The sequence below is a fragment of the Lonchura striata genome, chromosome 4, assembly GCF_050655825.1.
Source record: "Lonchura striata isolate lonStrDom1 chromosome 4, ASM5065582v1, whole genome shotgun sequence".
NCBI lineage: Eukaryota > Metazoa > Chordata > Aves > Passeriformes > Estrildidae > Lonchura > Lonchura striata.
This window is the reverse complement of record NC_140706.1, coordinates 71581169-71597557: the sequence shown is the minus strand read 5'-3', so window position 1 is coordinate 71597557 and position 16389 is coordinate 71581169. Positions and strand designations below refer to the sequence as shown.

Sequence of the window (16389 nt, the reverse complement as noted above, 5' to 3'; positions counted from 1 at the left end):
TTGGTGCCTAACACTTGGCAGGGCACAGCCCCAGCTTCCACGAGAGAGAGCCCGTGCCTGTGCCCAGGAGGCCAGAGGCTGTTTCTTGGTGATTGACTTGCAGGAAACAGATGGTGCGGGGGATATCTGCTTTGACTCCTTTTAAAAACTTCCAAAACTGTTATTTGGAAAAGACCTGGCATCTGTAAAATTCTAAGGAGAGGGAGGAGCAGGAAGAGGCAGAGAACAGCCCCTGATGAGCTCAGGGTGGGTCTGCGATTACTGGCTTTTGTGGCTGCGTTTTCCAAGCTCTGCTGTCTAAGCTATGTCAGTAATTAAAGATCCAGTGAAGAATGGGTATGCAACTGCACTTCCCACATCCTTGGTGAGGTCTGAGCAATCAGGGTCTTGGAATAAACATTTGGTTGAAAAATTCCTCAGTATCCCAAGCTGAATCTACTCATCACCCGTGCTGCAGCAGAGATCTGCAAGTAATTTGATCACATACAAAACAGAATTTCAGCAAAAAGTTCTTGTTCAATATTGCCGTGTTTCCCCTTATTTTGGATTATTGGTCTTTTCTCCCATATAATGCCAGTTAATTTTCCTTTCTCTGTAAATGTCTTGTGATTAATCATTTTGTTGCTCATCCATAGATCTCATTAGTAAAAATGAAGTATTTTTATAAAAATCATCTATGTCTTATAGGATGTTCTTTTCTGGCTGCAGTGGTCATACCAAAGATGGCTTCTTCAGCACTAGTTAGTGTAGTGGCAGTCTTGCTGAGTTTGCTTCTGCTCAGTCTCAGAAGGACACCACGCTTGATAAAAACAGAGCACACGGACTGTGATGCTTCTCCAGGTCACCCTGGCACAGCACATGAAAGCCTTAGATCTTACTGATCATCACTGATTGGGGCAATGGACGTTGCTGGAGACAAAATGTGAGCTGTGGGATCTGCAATGCAGCAGTGGTAGTCAGGAGTCATGCACAGGATCACTGCCTGCTCAGGAAACCCACCTCCTTCCTTGCCCACCTGTGCTTGCATGCGAGCTGCCCTCCTGGTGTGGTGTCCCTTCTGACATCCCGAAGCCAAGGACCCCTGAGCGTGACCACAAAATGGAAGCTCCCAAGTGACGTGCTATAGTCCTTTACCAATGCTAACTGGAGGAAGCTCTGGCCTCTGCCCTAAGTGGAAATTTGTCCCCAAACACTTCTGTGGTCTGGCTTCCATTCTAAAGGAAAGGTTGATTTTCTTAGACAGAGCATAAAAAAGTAACTTAGCAGCCTTACGCTCCATTTCCGTGAAACGTCACTGGGTGTTATTCCCAAGGTCTTGTCACTATTCAACCCTGATCAGACCAAAGTGAAGTGGACAAGCAAAGTGCACAGCAATCAAGAGAGAAGCATTCCAAGGACTGATCACCACATGAAAGCTTCTGGTGTATATTCTTAGGCCTTGTGGCTTTTTAGTAGAAACCAATGCCAGCTGTCCAGCCCAAAACTACTTCTCGATGTAAACATAAGGTGCATGGAAGTGTCTAAGTTTTTTTTCAAAAGGAGATTCTGGTGTTGTTGTCGATTGTGACATTTACTGCAGGTACAGGGTTTGCATGCTGCCGTAAGTGAACTGATTTTGGGCATTGATGGGCAAGTGGATCCCTGGAAATCAAGATTTTGTACCAGTGGGGGGAGTTGTAGGTCTTTTTCCAGCACATCTGAACTGTGTGCATCAGTTAAGGTCTACAGGTTGTAATAGCCTGTATATGTTTTCAGTTCTTCAGTTTCTTCAGCACCCCACCAAAATCATAATTTTTTTTCTTTTTATGTGGCATCTGGATCTTTGGTCTTGCAACAACACCGGGATCTGTTGTTGTGGTGGTTGTTTTAGGTCATAGTGTGGAGCTGGAAAGTAGCAGGAGGCTGGTGCTGAAGAGCTTCATTCTGCTGAGCCACTAGCACATTCACAGCAGAGTTGTTATTATTTAGTATAAAATGTTTAGTAGAAATTTATTTAGTAGAAAAATGTTACTATTTAGTAGAAAATGTAGAACATCATTAGATTAGAGAACTCCTTTTGGCCTTCTGTGAAAGAAGCATCTGGGGAAACTGTACCCTTAATTCCATCTCCCCACACACAGAAATCAGATTACAGATGACTAAAACCTTTGGGCAGTTCTCTGCGAGGCAGGCAGGGACAAGCAGTGCAGGCCAAGCCGCAGTTCCCACCGCAAAGAAAACAAAAACACAGGTGCTGAAGGGACTGTGGCCACGCAGATGAGCTGTGTGTACAGAACACGGCTTTGCACGGAAGGGGAGCGTGGCTCTTGTTGTGCGCCTGTTGTTCGCTCAAGGCGTGTTTGATTTCAGCTCGCCTCCAGGCAGAGCTGTTACGGGTCCTGCAGCAGAAGTTCTCTGTGGTGAGAGAAACATGTGATCCCGGGGCCTGAGAGAAGAAATTCTGCTGGAGGGCCCCTCCAGGGGGAAGGCTGCTGCTGGCCACCTGAGCAAACACCCAGCCCAGCTGGCGAGCCTCGAAAAGCCAGCACAGGGGATACAGGGAATGGCTGTGCACAAGGGGCTTTGCTCAGGGCTTCCCACCCCAGTCTGCCTCGTGAAAGGCTGCTCTCTGTGTACTTCTCTGGGGCCGTGAGCAGGAGCATTACAAGGAGCACGTGCCTCCTTGTTTGCAGTAATGGGAGAGGCAGCACGGGGCGTTGAGGTCCTTGGAACGTGGTTCCGAGCTGGATCCATTGCTGGATGGGTGCCGTGGTTCCAGGCATTGCTGGATGATGAGCTGCTCAGCATTCTCATTTGTACCTGGTGTACCTGGAATGTGCATGTGTCAGGGATGCAAGGAGGTGATAAGGACCAGGGCACAGTGGTCCATATCAGTGGTTAGATTGACCCCAGGGAGAAGAGACAAGGTCCCTGGATGCGGGACAGCACACCTGAACCTGGGGTTGGGGTCTGGTAAGAGTGGGGGTGGCTTTGTGGGGTTGGGAACACACCAGGGCGCAGAGCTGGCGTCACTGACCCCAAGAATTGGTGTCAGGAGGCCCTGCCACAGCAGAGCACACAGAAGCCCTTCTGAGACAGCCAAACAGATGTGTGGAGGGCCGGTGAGAGGCAGCAGAGGCAGAGCTGCAGTGGGGAATTCTCCAGATGACAGCCAGGAGAGCTGGATGCAGGAGCCACAGCAGCGGAGGTTGCTGTGCTGAGTGAGCTCTGCAGCAGCTGAGAGCCAGGCAAATAGCAGCACGAGTGTGGGGTTAGCCTTCACATGCTGAACAGATTTTGCTAATATCACTTTGTTATGCAAATATGTAATTATTTCATTTCCTCTAGAAGGAGTATTTGTGGTTTCCTGTTCCCTGGGACTTCCGAGTGCTTGTGTAAAGGGAGCAAATGGCTGCAAAGTTAGCAGGTTGTGCAGCCCGTGGCAAGTTCTGAGAAAGTGAAAACCTTGAAGTTTTGGTGGAGGTTTGAATAGCACTTTTGAAGGGGCTGCTGGAGGGTGGTGAGGCTGGCCCTGATGATGGCACAGGACTTGCTTACTATTTAAATAAACTTAATTTGGATTGAAGTCCGCTCTCTACCAGGGGCTAAGGAACTGAAAGGCCAAGTTGCTGCACAGGCTGGAGAGTGTGGTGATCAGGATGGAACTGCTCAGGCCCAATAGGGCCTGGAGTTGTGCTGGCTGTAGCTGAAGGGCAGGATGTGTTAGAATAACTGGTTTGCAGCACTTCTGTGGAAGAAGCAGAAAAGGAATAGCAGAGAAGCACAGAAGTGCTGTTCCCTTGGAGGTAAGGGGTGAGAGTTTGTCAGCTGTGGAGAGGAGCTCCCAACATGGTTTGGTTTGGTTTGGATGGTGTGCTCACAACAAGGCTCTGGCATTTAAAAGTCTCATGGAGTGGGGAACATTCTTAAACTTCACAAGCTGCAGAACTCTGTGTAATGAGTGTCCTGATAAGTCACAGGGACAGCCCATAAAACGAAGGATTTTTAAAAGCCTATGTGTGCCTGCTTAGCACACCCTGAGAGCTGCAGCAGCTGTTTGAAAAGGAGGATTCAGAGAAGGCTCCTAATGCTCCGAGAAGTCACTTTTTCCTTTCTGTTTCATATGCAGTGTCCTCTTTCTCTCTCCTTGCTGGCTGTAACAGGTTTGTATAGGGCTAACTTTCTATTTTAGACCCTTAGCCGCAATCAGGTGCTGGGGCGAGTTTCTGGGAACTGAATTTGGATTTAATTTTACATAAACAGGGCTTTCTGCTAACACTTAAAGGATTTTAAATAAAAGCTCATCCATAGGGTGCTTGAGCTTCCATGTTGAACTAAAAGTAGTTCTTGTCTAATCCCCTTTCGCTTGAGAATTTATCTGATGATTTGTTCAAATTTTTTCAACTCAGGTAATTCTCAATTTACAGTGGTCTGATCTCAAGAGTCAGGAAGCTGCTCAGAGGATGTGTTGGAGATGTACAAAAGATGACATCTTCCAGCCAATGGCTTGGTTAGGACAGGATTCAGTTATGCCAGTTTTTATTTAAGGACTTGTGGCGTGTTGTTGCTTGGGTTTTTTTTTTAATGTTGCTTCTTTCAACAGTAGGAAATAACTGAAATCTGAAATTATCCCGAAATGGTAATTTCCAGTTGCGTAGATATTCTTCTTTGGGATTGACTGTTCTGCCATGGATATAAGCCAGGGGCTGCTGCTTGTGCTGAATTTTTTAGCCATCAGTTTAAATAATTTTGTTTTCTTTCTACATGGATCTGCATTGGTTTTATTACTTATGTCTACAAAAAAGCAATTATACCTTAATGTTTTAAGTATGAACTTGTTAATTATGTTTGCTTCTTTTGTTATCTTTTATATTGCACTAATGTGTATTTCTCAGCTAGAGAAAAATAGAGGTAATGGTACTACTTGCATGGATAGTGACGTGGTGTGTTTCCACATCTCTGGCTAGGATTTGGAGATGCATATGGCAGCTTCGGTGCCTCGGCACTGTTAGGGGATGAGCCACTGCCATGGGTTGTATCTGAGCCTTCAAATGTAGGAGCATATAAAAATCACTCCTCTGCTGCTGAGAATCTTCCCTTTCCTCCCTACCTGCTGGTGTGCACTCACCTCTCCTAGTTACAGATGGGCTTATACAAGTGCATAACAGTGCTTGCTACTGATCCTGATTTCAGTGTAATTTGAGAGGCAATACATAAAGTGTCGTAGTGTTCTATTTAGGGCTGGATAATGATACGCTTGCTGCAGCCTGTGGAAAAGCCAAATGCCCTGCTGAAAATGCTATGTGCTAATCTCCGTGTGCTGGTCTGTAGGCCAATCTTATTATCTCCCTTCTTCAGCTTCGAAACCAAGCTGATCTTGGGAACCAGCACACAGGACGCTGTCCCTTACCCAAATCTGCCTTGCAACAAAGGGGGGCCTCATCTGTACATCGGGCAGGGAACACACGGGAGGTGGAAGAGGAGCCTCGCTGCAGTGTCACAGTTTGTAAGTGTGCGGTTGTGTGAGGCTGCGGCACTGGCAAGGGCGGGTGGGACATTTCTGTCCTTTGGTGCCGAAAGACAGCAAATGCGGGAGGCACATAGAATTGTCTCAGCTGAACAAGGAACAACTTGTGCGGGATTTCTCTGGCTGCGCGTCCCTTCCCACGGGTTCCAGGCTGCCGAGGGTCACTGAGCGCGGCTGCTGCTCGGGAGAGGCAGGCAGAACCCCAGCACAACCCGGTGAGCATCGCTTCCACCTGCCCGCGGTGGACTGTGCTCCGCTCCCAGCCAAGCCTAGCCTTGAGAAGTTCCAGGGGAGAAGCGTGAGTGCGCTGCTACTCGTGATTTTCTTTTTTAATGCGATCACGTTGTTGTACGGCCTTTGGGAGGGGCTGGGTGGAGGCGGGCAGGGGACCGTCCTCCGCCTTGATCGCCGTCCGCCCAGGGGGATGGAGTTTCCAGAGCATCCCCTCCCTCCGTCCCGTCCCGTGGCTGCGCTCCCCTGGGGTGTCGGCTCCCCGCCGGAGCGAGGGCGGGCGGGGCGGTCTTGCCCCGGTCTCTCCGCGGCGCGGGGCTGCACCGAGCGGGAGCCGTGCCGGGAGCAGCACCGCCGCCTCTCCCGACAGCAACCTGCACGGCTGGGAATAAAGCCCTCGCTCCCCGCCGGGAAGGGAGGGCGGTACAAACCGTGGAGCTTTCCTCCGCCCCGCTTTTTGTCGTTTTTTTTTTTTTTTTCGTCTTCTTTTCCCCTTTTTTTCTTTCCCCCTTTTTTCCTTCTCCAGGAGGAGAACGCCCCGAGCGCGCCATCCGCGCAGCGCCGGGCTCGCTTGGGGGCCCCGGGCGCCGCCGCCGGGACGGAGGGGCGGGATGGCGGCGTCGGCCCGCTGGGTGCTGTGCCTGTGCCTGGGATGGGGCTGCCTGTGCCTGGCTCTGGGGGACGCGCTGCGGCCGCGCCGGGTCGGGCTGCGGCGCCGGGCTGCGCCGGGGGCCGTGCGGGGCAGCCGCGCCCGGGCGGCCGCAGGTGAGGACGGCCCGGGGCAGCGGCGGCCCGAGCGGCCGGCGGCGGCGGACAGAGTGGCGGAGCACATGCTGCGGCTCTACGAGCAGTACCGCGGCGGCCGGGACCCGCCGGCACCGCCCGGGCCCTGGCTTCGCCGGGGCAACACGGTGCGCGGCTTCCGCCCGCTGCCGGCAGGTGAGTGCGCACCGCGGCCGGGGAACGAGGGGGACCCCGTCGGGACAGGGCTCGGCTCCCGGCGGGGAGCGCTCGGCCGCGGGGCAGCCCCGTGCTCCCTGAGCGGCGGCCTCGGAGCATCGCTGGGGCGGCGCCCGGAGAGCTCGGTGGAGGGAATAAATGAGAGAATTGGAGGAGTATCTCTTCCTGCGAGGACTGTCGTGTTTGATGTTATGTCCTGTGCTTTAATTATTGCCTTACCGCTTCTGCTCTGCTTCTAGCATCGCTGTCATCACGATGGCTGAGTACAGTGCGAGGGAGGTAGAGTAATTAGTGGATCTTCTCCGGAGTCCCCCATTTGTTAGTGGTGTTCTGCACATGTAGCTTCTGTTGGGGCCAAGGGCTGATTTGCACGTGATGGAGCTGTGACATGGTTTGGGGTTTACTGACAATGAGATGCAGTAGCAGATGAGTTCAGCTGAAGCACGACTTAGGTGTCGTCAATACTTCATCTTGTCATCTTTGGAAGAGGCTCTGTGGTTATGCACTGGCATACGCATGTGGATGGGTGAAAATGTAAAAACATTTTCTCTAAGGGAGGGGGACATGTTTAACATGCCAGCAACTCAAAGGAACTATGTCCTAGCAGAAAGAGAAGAAGTCGCTGTCTAGGTGCTAACCCTAACCCTTCCCTCTTATGGTTTTTGTGCATGTGAGCTCCACAAGGGCTAAATGGAGTGGCCAGAACCCAAAGATGAGCATTGCTGGCATGTCCTTCCCCTTTCCTGCTGCACCCCAAAACCTTGCTGCGTGTGGGACAGCTGTCACGGCACACACAGAAGCCCCATTTGCCAGTCTCTCACTTTTCTTTACACCGGTGCACTGACCCACTGCTTTTTCTTGGACAAGCATCTCTCAGTAAAAGTGAGAGCTGTCTGTGCATTTCAGTGACTTGCTTCAAGTCTGTCCCATCCTTGGAAAGAGAGCTGTGGGTAGCGGGCTTCCTTGCTTCTTCAAAAGCAACCATGTCTTTTATAAGGCAGCTCTGTGCAGAGATCAAATACAATGAGGAATCAGTGGCTTTCGTGTCTTAGGTTTCAACCCTGCAAGTATTTCTGTCCACAGGAGAGGCTTTAGAGGAGTAATTACCCTGGGTTTGGAGCACTGAGAGCCAGGACTCCCCAGCCACTGCTCTTACTGAAGAGCTCTCTTGCCTTTCTAACCTGACTTGCTGGCCCCATGAAGTCTCATGTCCATGACTGTCGCTGAATTAAACCTACCAAGAGAGGGGAGGATTCACTACAGCTACCCCATGCACCCCCCCCCCCAAAAAAAAAAAAAAAAAGGGAGCTTGTTAATGACCCTAGCAGAGCAATATTTGCTCTGTTATGCATATCTGATTAAAGACATTTATTGCTCTAAACCTACAATGTTGTTGGTTGAAATCCCATCTCTGTGGTCTTTCTGATTATATTTGTACTCTCACTTGATGTTGAGTGGCAGCAGTCCTATAAACACACTGCTTGCTAATCCCTTTCCTCCTCCTCCACTACTTTCACAGATCAAGTGCCAAAGCAATAAATTGGTTTCAAAAATTGTTGACACTTTAATAAATACTTATGCAAAATATTACCAGTTAGCTATTGTCTTTCTCTTGCCGTTGGCAGCAGCAGCTTATTTTGTGTGGTTATTGATGGCAGAAAAATCTGTTTCCAGAAAGCCCTTATATTTGATGCTCCTCAGGGCAGTGGGTGCAATGGAAAGACTCTTTCTGACTTCTTCCTTGGGCCCAGCTGCCTGACAAGGCCTGCCATTAGAATGGCACATCCAGCAGTATTCCCCTTTCAAGGTACTTTGTCTCTAGCTCCTCTGCTTTGACTGTTGCACTCGTTGGCTCCAAATTTCAGTCTTTCCCTTGTCCAGCTTCCCCTTGTCCTTAATGGGATGCATAAGTTAATTTAATATGGGACATTGCTATTACTCCTTCACATTTTACCAGTCCCTCTGCCGGCCCCTTTAGGACTCAATTTTTTGTCTGCTAGGAGCAGAAGTTCCCCAAGAATCCTCCTATGTCTCCTCCATCTACAGCAAGAGGTCTTGAAGTAAATTTTCAGTGGTTTCATTTGCAGTTTAACTTTGCAATTTAGTTTGACGTCTTCAGGAGGGAAGCTCTTCCTTTCTGAAGCACAAATTTTCCTGAGCTCTGAAATGTAGCTGTGGAACCTTTCTGTCCTTGCTTTTTCTCTGCAGGGGCTTCTGATTCTTCTGCAGCACATGGGAAAAGCCTTTCCCAAATGTCTCAGGTAACCCAGCAGACAAATTTTTGAGACTCTAGAGTATTGTGTGATGAGACCAAAGACTCGTAGGATTTGTTAAAACTCATCCCTGTTTCTAGTCAAAGGAGAGTGGTGTCACATGTGGCAGCTGCAACCCTGTTACCAACAACCAGCAAAACCCAGCCAAGACTGAGTAATCAAAACAAGCATCCTCATACCTGTTAAAAGCAAGTTTCTCTTTCAGCAGCTCAGTTCTCTGAGGGGATGGGACCAGAGCTTCAGCCCCGTGTGGCATCTCTTTGAAGGCTCCATCCCACGCTGCCCTCACATCTCTCATGCACCAGACTTCACAACCAGGCTGGACGGTTGCTTGTTTGGGCTGGGGGTTTAGGCCATTGATTTTGTTGAATGTTCATGCAATCATTCAGGTAAATTTGTTTCCTGTTAGTCTTGCTAAATTATCTGTTTGAATAGCTCAGAGAAAGGAACCTTTGCCTGTGACAAAGCTGAAGCGAAACCCCAGGCCTGAAATCCATGAGGAGTGCAGTAAGGATGTACATCTTTCTCAGAGTGTTTAGTTACACTTTAACACTGTTCTCTCTCATGGACTTAACTGCTGTAATTTGTTTCTCTGTGTTTGAGTCAAGGGATGTTCAGCCTGTGATTTCTGCAGCTGCTCTCCTCACTGTTTCAGGACATTTCTGGGATGACTCTGGTAGTCCTTGTGTTGCTTTGGACAGGCTTTTTCAAGTTCTTTACCTGTGGGTGCCACAGGAGTGAGTGATGTTGCATCCATTGCGGCTCTAAAAGACATATAGGAAAGAAAGTCAGGTGATCTGTGAGCAGTTCTGGCAAGGGAACTCTGGAGCTGTGGTCCTGCCCATGCTGCAGTGTCTGTACACAACTGTTCTCTCCTCCTGAAAGAGACCTGAGCAGAAATCTGCTTACCCTCAGCACTTCCTCTGGAGGTGTGCTGCTTGCTGCTCAGGCTCAGGATTTGGAGGTCAGATACAGCATGAAAAAATAAAAGAGAGTGGAAAGATAAAAGCCTCAAATGCAGATTGGGTTTGCTTCTGAAAGCATTTTTAATCCTAGCATCACTTAAGGAACATGGCTTGCAAATGAGTCCTGACTTTAATTGGAAGGTCCTCCTAATGGTGTTATAGTGTAGCTATACAGTCAGAAATTACTTTAAACTCTTTTTTATTGACTGAAGTTCAAGTAATTTCAGGTATTAAACCTGCCCCTGGGCCAATTCTTGTGGTTTTAGAACTATGTTCTCCTCCCTTTCCAAAGGCCTTTCTTTCCTTTGCTGTGGTGCAAAGTGCCCACGCAAACAGGGGAAATGGAGCGAGCATGGGGAAAGCAGCGCCTCACCGGCTGCCATCAGCCTGCAGAAACCAGTCCAGGCCAAATGCTGGCCCCTCTGAGCACCAGTAGTATCAGGGGTTCTTTGCAACAAGAGCTTTAAAAATATTCAGTCAGGGGACTTGTGTTTTTTCCTTCTGTGTGTTTCTTTGGTTTGTTTGGTTGGGTTTTTGTCTGCACCACTGTAAATACAATGCAAGCAGTAGCATCCTGGTATTTTTCAGGAACTCGACAAGCATTAAGCTATGATTTGGGCAGATGGGCCCAAATCTGCCAGCCTCTGAGGCAAATGGGCAGGAGGATCTGTGGGTTCGGCCCCTCGGGACAGAATTTTCTGACTTCTGTCACTGTGTGTCTCGCAGCGGTGCCATGCACGTGAGCCCACCTGTGTTTGCAGCTCCCTGCCAGTCCCTGTTTCTAGAACACATTGCTTCAGCATCAGGAGCTGTGGCTTCAGAGGACAGGCTGTGCACAAGGTGCTTTTCACCCCAGCAGCCAAAGTGCAATGAATCGTGGCTGTGAGGAAGAGGGAGGTCAGCTCTTCTGCCCAGATTTGTGTCTACTGTGGATGTACCCCCTTAGCTAGCTTCAAGCTGGATGTTGTGTTTAGTTTTCACACCTGCTGTGGTCCTTAAAATATATAGAAAAGAGATCAAGTGGCCACTGTTCAGCGTACCTAGGCTGTGCATGTGCTGATTAGTGGGTTTCATATCATGAAACCCTCATGTAAGTTAGGTCCTGGGTATGCAGCGTAGCTGTTTCTACACAAGTTCTTTCTTTGGGCGTCTGATAGCTTTAATCCATGGTGAACTTGCTGCTGTTTTGTATCAGGTTGCTACCTGCTGTGATCTTACCTGCTTTGCTAAAGGAATTAGTAAAAGAAGTTTAGCACCAGCTCCTATGCTCTTTCAAAAGGGTGAACCACATCCTATCTTCTGCTTTTGCAGAGAACACAAATTGGTAACTAGGAAGCAGCAGCCAAGTAAGAGGAAGATGGGAGAAAAGAGAAAATCTGACTGCCAGATCTGTTTCTGTGGAGGAGCTTGTTCCCATTTCCAGCTCCAAGTGAACTTTTGTATGTGGGCTGTGAACTGATGAGAACAATGTTTTACACCGGAAACGCCTATCCGTTCTTAACCAGGCTCTGGCACAAGGGCACCTCTTTAATATCTCTTTTAAATGATGGCTAATTGTGACTATATAACTTATTGCATCCTTTTTCACCCGTAGGATAGATTTGGCAGTCCATAAAAATGTCAGGGCATCCTCTATAAAGGTAAACACACCACATGTTAGCAGACTCATTCCAGCTTATTGATGCCTGAAATCCCCCTTGTGACAGGAATCTGTGTCGCTCTTGACAGACCTACTGCACTTCCTTAAAAATAATTTTTAAATGCCAGTCACAAGCCTGCCTTGCAGCTGTGGAGTGGTGCAGGGAGGCGAGGAAGCGTGGGCCATGCCCCTAAGATCCAGCAGGTACAGGTACTTCAGCTGCCGTGCCAGGAGCTGGGTTCCAGCTGTTAGCAAACAGTCAGGAATGGTTTCCAGCAGAGCGCGTCCTATGAGGCAAAAACAAAAGTCTCATTTCAATGAAATGAAGTTTTCCTGAGCAAGAGACACCTTTGTAGTTACTTTGCATCTTCCTTGGCGTGCCTGTAATTTTTAAGGGTAATTTCTGGCCCGGGGGATGCTTATTTCAGTGCAATGCTTGCACCTGGGAGTCGGGTATCAGTGTCACACAAGTGGTGTACTGCACCCGGTATTTCCAAATTTTGATGAAACCCCAGGTCATGCAGTTGGGTTTCTTGAGGCAGAATCTGGTGAATCCACAGATGTCCGTGCTGGCCTCTAGTAACTGTTTTTGAGACGATTTTGCAGATGAAAGAGAGAGAACTTAGAGCCGCGGAAGCTTGGAGGTGGTTGTGTAGGAAAATAGCACCATCTACTGCAAGTGCTTCGTCTTGGCATAGAGCTACAGCCTGGAATTCAGCTTTTAACCAGAGCTATAGACTCCCTCTGTGTCTGCCCCATGCTGTCCAGAATTTCTTGATGAACAGAAGTATCTTCCTTTGTCTTCCAATACAATATGCCAATTTAGAACAGGCAGGATTTTTTTAAGTGGCATTGGTAATAAAAATTAAGATCAAAATTTGTCCTTCGGCATACAGCAGTGATTCAAATAGTAACTTCTTAAACAGGTGCCCATGGGACACCTGTCAGAATTCTGGCTCCTAAGACTGATGTGATCAGTGCTCTGCCAAATTACATATGAACCTTATTACATCAGTGGTTACAAACCAAGCAGAAATCAGGTCCTCATGTATGCCTAGTACAGGTGTGGTCAGGAGCTGGTTTTGGCTTGAGGAATAAAAGACAGGATGGAATTCCAGGTAAATCTAGTTCCCTAGGCATCTGTAACCCGTGGTATGTGAGTTTTCTGCACATGGGAAGTTACCTGTGTGCTTTGCTGTCAGATAAGGCTGAACATGTAAACAAAGATGATTCCTTAGATGATTTGTCCATGGCACTGTTTTGGCCCTGTTCCACTGAAGATGATGTGCAGTTTTTTGCCAAAATTCCATGAAGCAGTGCACCTACTAGGTCAGGGAGAAGGGTTCTCTCTTTCTAGTGGGACCAGTTCCTGCTTTTTTAATTGGAATATTATGACACAAAAATGTTCAGAAGAGGAGGAAGCTGCTTGGATTGCTGGGGTAGGGATGAGGCAGCACAGGGAGAGTTCTGGCTTTTGCCACACTTACCTGAATGGGACTGGCCATTGGGATATTGCAGGCTGGAGATGCTGAATGTCACACAGAACATGAAATTGTCAATGTCTGTGAAAGATGAGTACTGGAAATGGTGTTTTCACCTGCCTGGGCTAGGGACTTCCTACTTTGTGTGGAGGGTGGCAGTGGTGTGGCTGGTCATCCCTAGTCCATGGCCATCTCTGTGCTTGTCACTGCGTGGACTGACCCTTTGGAGAGGCTTTTTGCATGCTGTGGTGTCCAAAAAGCATTTAATTCTGCATGCCCTCGTTTCCATAACGTCAGGATGTTTCCAGCCCTTTGGGCAGGGCTGCAGACCATACCTTAGCTGTACCATATTTGAGTTTTCCCTACCAGCCTGGTTTACAGCTTAACATTCTGATCAGTATTTCTCTTTCTCTGAAGGATGGACATAACCGCAGCGCACAGGGAATTTTAGAAGAAAAATTACACCTTCCTCTTGAGCCTTGCTGTTGCACCTTGTAGGGGCTAGAGTCCCCTACGTGTTTCCCTGGTCTCGGGTGTGGTACCTGAGGTTGGCTCCACTTCCTGGATTTCACAGCTGTGGGAAGCACTCACTCCTGCCTGGCACAGGCACATCCCAGGCATAAGGAGGGTTGTCCTTGCCTTGTTCATCCCTGCACAGACACAAGGGAGTGTGCCACCTCACAACCCCTCAAATCTGGTTTTTGGATTGGCTTTCTTTGGGCTGCCGGGGATGGTCTAGTACCATCTGCCTGCATTCAGCTGTATTAATAAATACCTTCTAACTCTGGCATGAAAATTGATGAAGTGTCCAGGATGGAATGACTAAATGTACCCAGTGTAACTGAATCTTCTAGAGGGAAACTTTGGGCATGAGTAGTATCTGACTTAGCCAAAAGGCTGTCAGAGCAGCCCTGTGCCCCTCTGGATGAGATTTTTAGATGCCCATTTTCTTATGTGATTACTTCTTTTTCCAGGGAGCCCCAAAGGCCAGGAGATGTACGTTTTTAACTTGACATCACTCACAGAGTCTGAAAACGTCCTGTCAGCTTCAGTGTATTATTATATTGGTGATCTGCTGCATGTGAAATGGAACTGTTCCCAGCCCAGTGGCTGTTCTCATCATTGGCACAAGAAACCTGAAATTCAGATGCGTCTTTCAGTTTGGACCTTTCCTTCAGCTGGGAACCTGACTCGGAGCCTGGGGCATTTCCTCATAAATGTCTCCTCTGCTTACCAGGATATCCTTTCCTGGCAGTGGAAGGATATCACTCAGCTCCTGCATGAAGCAAAACAAAACAACGAGCTGCTGATCAGTGTTAAAATGGATCTGACCAGCCATCCTCCCTGGGAAAGAGCATCTTCCTCCTACGAGCCCTACATCCTGATTTACGCCAATGATTCTGCCATCTCAGAGCCAGAGAGTGTTGTCTCCACTCTGCGAGGACACCGTCATCCTCTGGCAAGGGTCCTTCCCAAGCCAGAGCTCCACAGGAGGAGCAGCGTGGATAACCGCCGGAGGAAACGCTCTGCAAACGTCCTGTTGCCGTTGCAGAACAATGAGCTCCCAGGAGCCAAGTACCAGTATGGAGAGGAGCAGGCATGGGAAGGCACAAAACCCTACAAGACCTTCCAGCCACAGCTAGCAGACAGGGCCAGGAGTAAGAAGAAGCAGAGGAAGAGTCATCTCCAGAAGACCCAGACTCTGCAGTTTGATGAGCAAACACTGAAGAAGGCGAGGAGGAAGCAGTGGAACGAGCCGAGGAATTGCGCCCGGCGCTATCTCAAGGTGGATTTTGCAGACATCGGCTGGAGCGAGTGGATCATTTCCCCTAAGTCCTTCGATGCCTATTACTGCTCAGGAGAATGCCAATTCCCAATTCCAAAGGTATGGTCTCTAGTGATGCTTTTTTGCTGTTTGTTACCATAGATTTTGTTTCCCATGTCAGTAAAAGGCAGCCAGTGATACAAGCCAGATCTGGAAAACTGTTTGGTAGGCAGCACTTGTGCCCAGAGGGAACCCAGAGGCCCACCACGGGCAGAGAAGGCTGCCCCAAGGGCAGAGAGCTCCAGCTCCAGGCAGTGGCAGGCGTGGCTGGGTGCCACAGAGTCAAGTGAATCACTTCTGATTCACTGCAGCGAGGGGATCCAAAAGCAATGGATCCAGGCTCGCCCACTTTCAAAATATCCTCTGGTCTGTATGAGCTGGTTGCATGTGAGTAGCAGGGGAGGCTGTTGTGCTCCTAGCCCTGTGACCTAGACAGATGAACTCTGTTCCAAATGTCCAGTGTCCTTAGCAACACGTAGGTCCTGGAGGCTGCTCAAACTTGGGAGTAGGACATGGGATTTGAGGCTGGCCTAAAATGAGGGGTATGCACAAGTAACAGCTGCAGGAAACATCAGTAAAGACAGGGCTCTTGGGCTCACTGCAGTGTTTCATTCCAGAGTCTGTAGTCCTGCCACAGTGAAGCCAGAGCAGTTGGTTACAAAATATATGTGGCATTTCAGTGGCTTAAGGAGCCTTTGAAAGTGATGGGTGGAAGAATTGCACCAAAGGGGATGGTGCCCAGACAAAGCAAGCTGCAGAAGGAGCTTGGAGGAGGAGATGACTTGCCCACCTCCAGCTGCAGTGGCTGGCCTCAAAGCTGAGCATCACGGGACCTGCTGCTACTGAGAGCGTGTTTGCAGAAGGATACCCTGACCCTCAGGCAAGAACAGACTAGTCTGTGCCTGTGGGTACGTCATGTCCCCTTGCTGAGGCCCTGGAGTTAACAACCTGTTGGTAATGGAGAACAGATGTGCCCCCCCACACCTCCAGATGTGCAATGTTTTTAGCCATGCCCTGCTTCTAGGCAGCTGGTTGACTGCTGTCAAACCCACATGTGCTGGGAGCGTGACCTGGCGTGGGACTTTGAGGTTCCTGAGAAGTGTGGGACTTTGGCTTTTGCTCCAGTCACGGTAAAATTCCCACTGGCTGAAGCTGCTTGTCCTTCAGGGTGCAGCTGAAGGACCAGTGCAGCTCCTCACGGGCTGGGGCCAGCGTGCAGGGTGTTCTCTGTTGTACCCTGCCCAGTCAGAGGTACCTCTCTTAGGACAGCGTGAGTCCAGGCTGTTCCCACCAAAAGCCATGCTTGAAATCCGTTCGGTGCTGCTTAGCCTGAAGTCAGTGTGGTGCAATTTAGCATTTTGGGGCCCTGAATTCCATATCTGAAGGAGAAGGTTTATGAGGAGATGTTACGTGGCATGTTTGGAGTCCCGGTTTTAGTACTACTGCCTACAGGAAATGGGATCTCAGTAGGTGTTCTACCTTTTGGCATGTGATCAGCAGGCTTAGCTC

At 49.1% G+C, this 16389-nt stretch overlaps 1 protein-coding gene across 5 annotated transcripts in view; it reads left to right on the top strand.

The window, feature by feature from the left end:
* Nucleotides 1-16389, top strand: part of BMP3 (bone morphogenetic protein 3) — an 81226-nt gene that overhangs the window by 62151 nt on the left and 2686 nt on the right. For 4 of the 5 annotated variants that reach the window (XM_085578430.1, XM_085578429.1, XM_085578431.1 and 1 more), the window contains 2 exons: nucleotides 5338-5485; nucleotides 14030-14940. In XM_085578430.1, the coding sequence (XP_085434556.1) occupies nucleotides 5338-5485; nucleotides 14030-14940 (1059 nt within the window). Of the gene's footprint in view, nucleotides 1-5337; nucleotides 5486-5984; nucleotides 6677-14029; nucleotides 14941-16389 lie in introns of those variants that run through there. The other variant, XM_021529525.3, reaches the window with a different exon arrangement.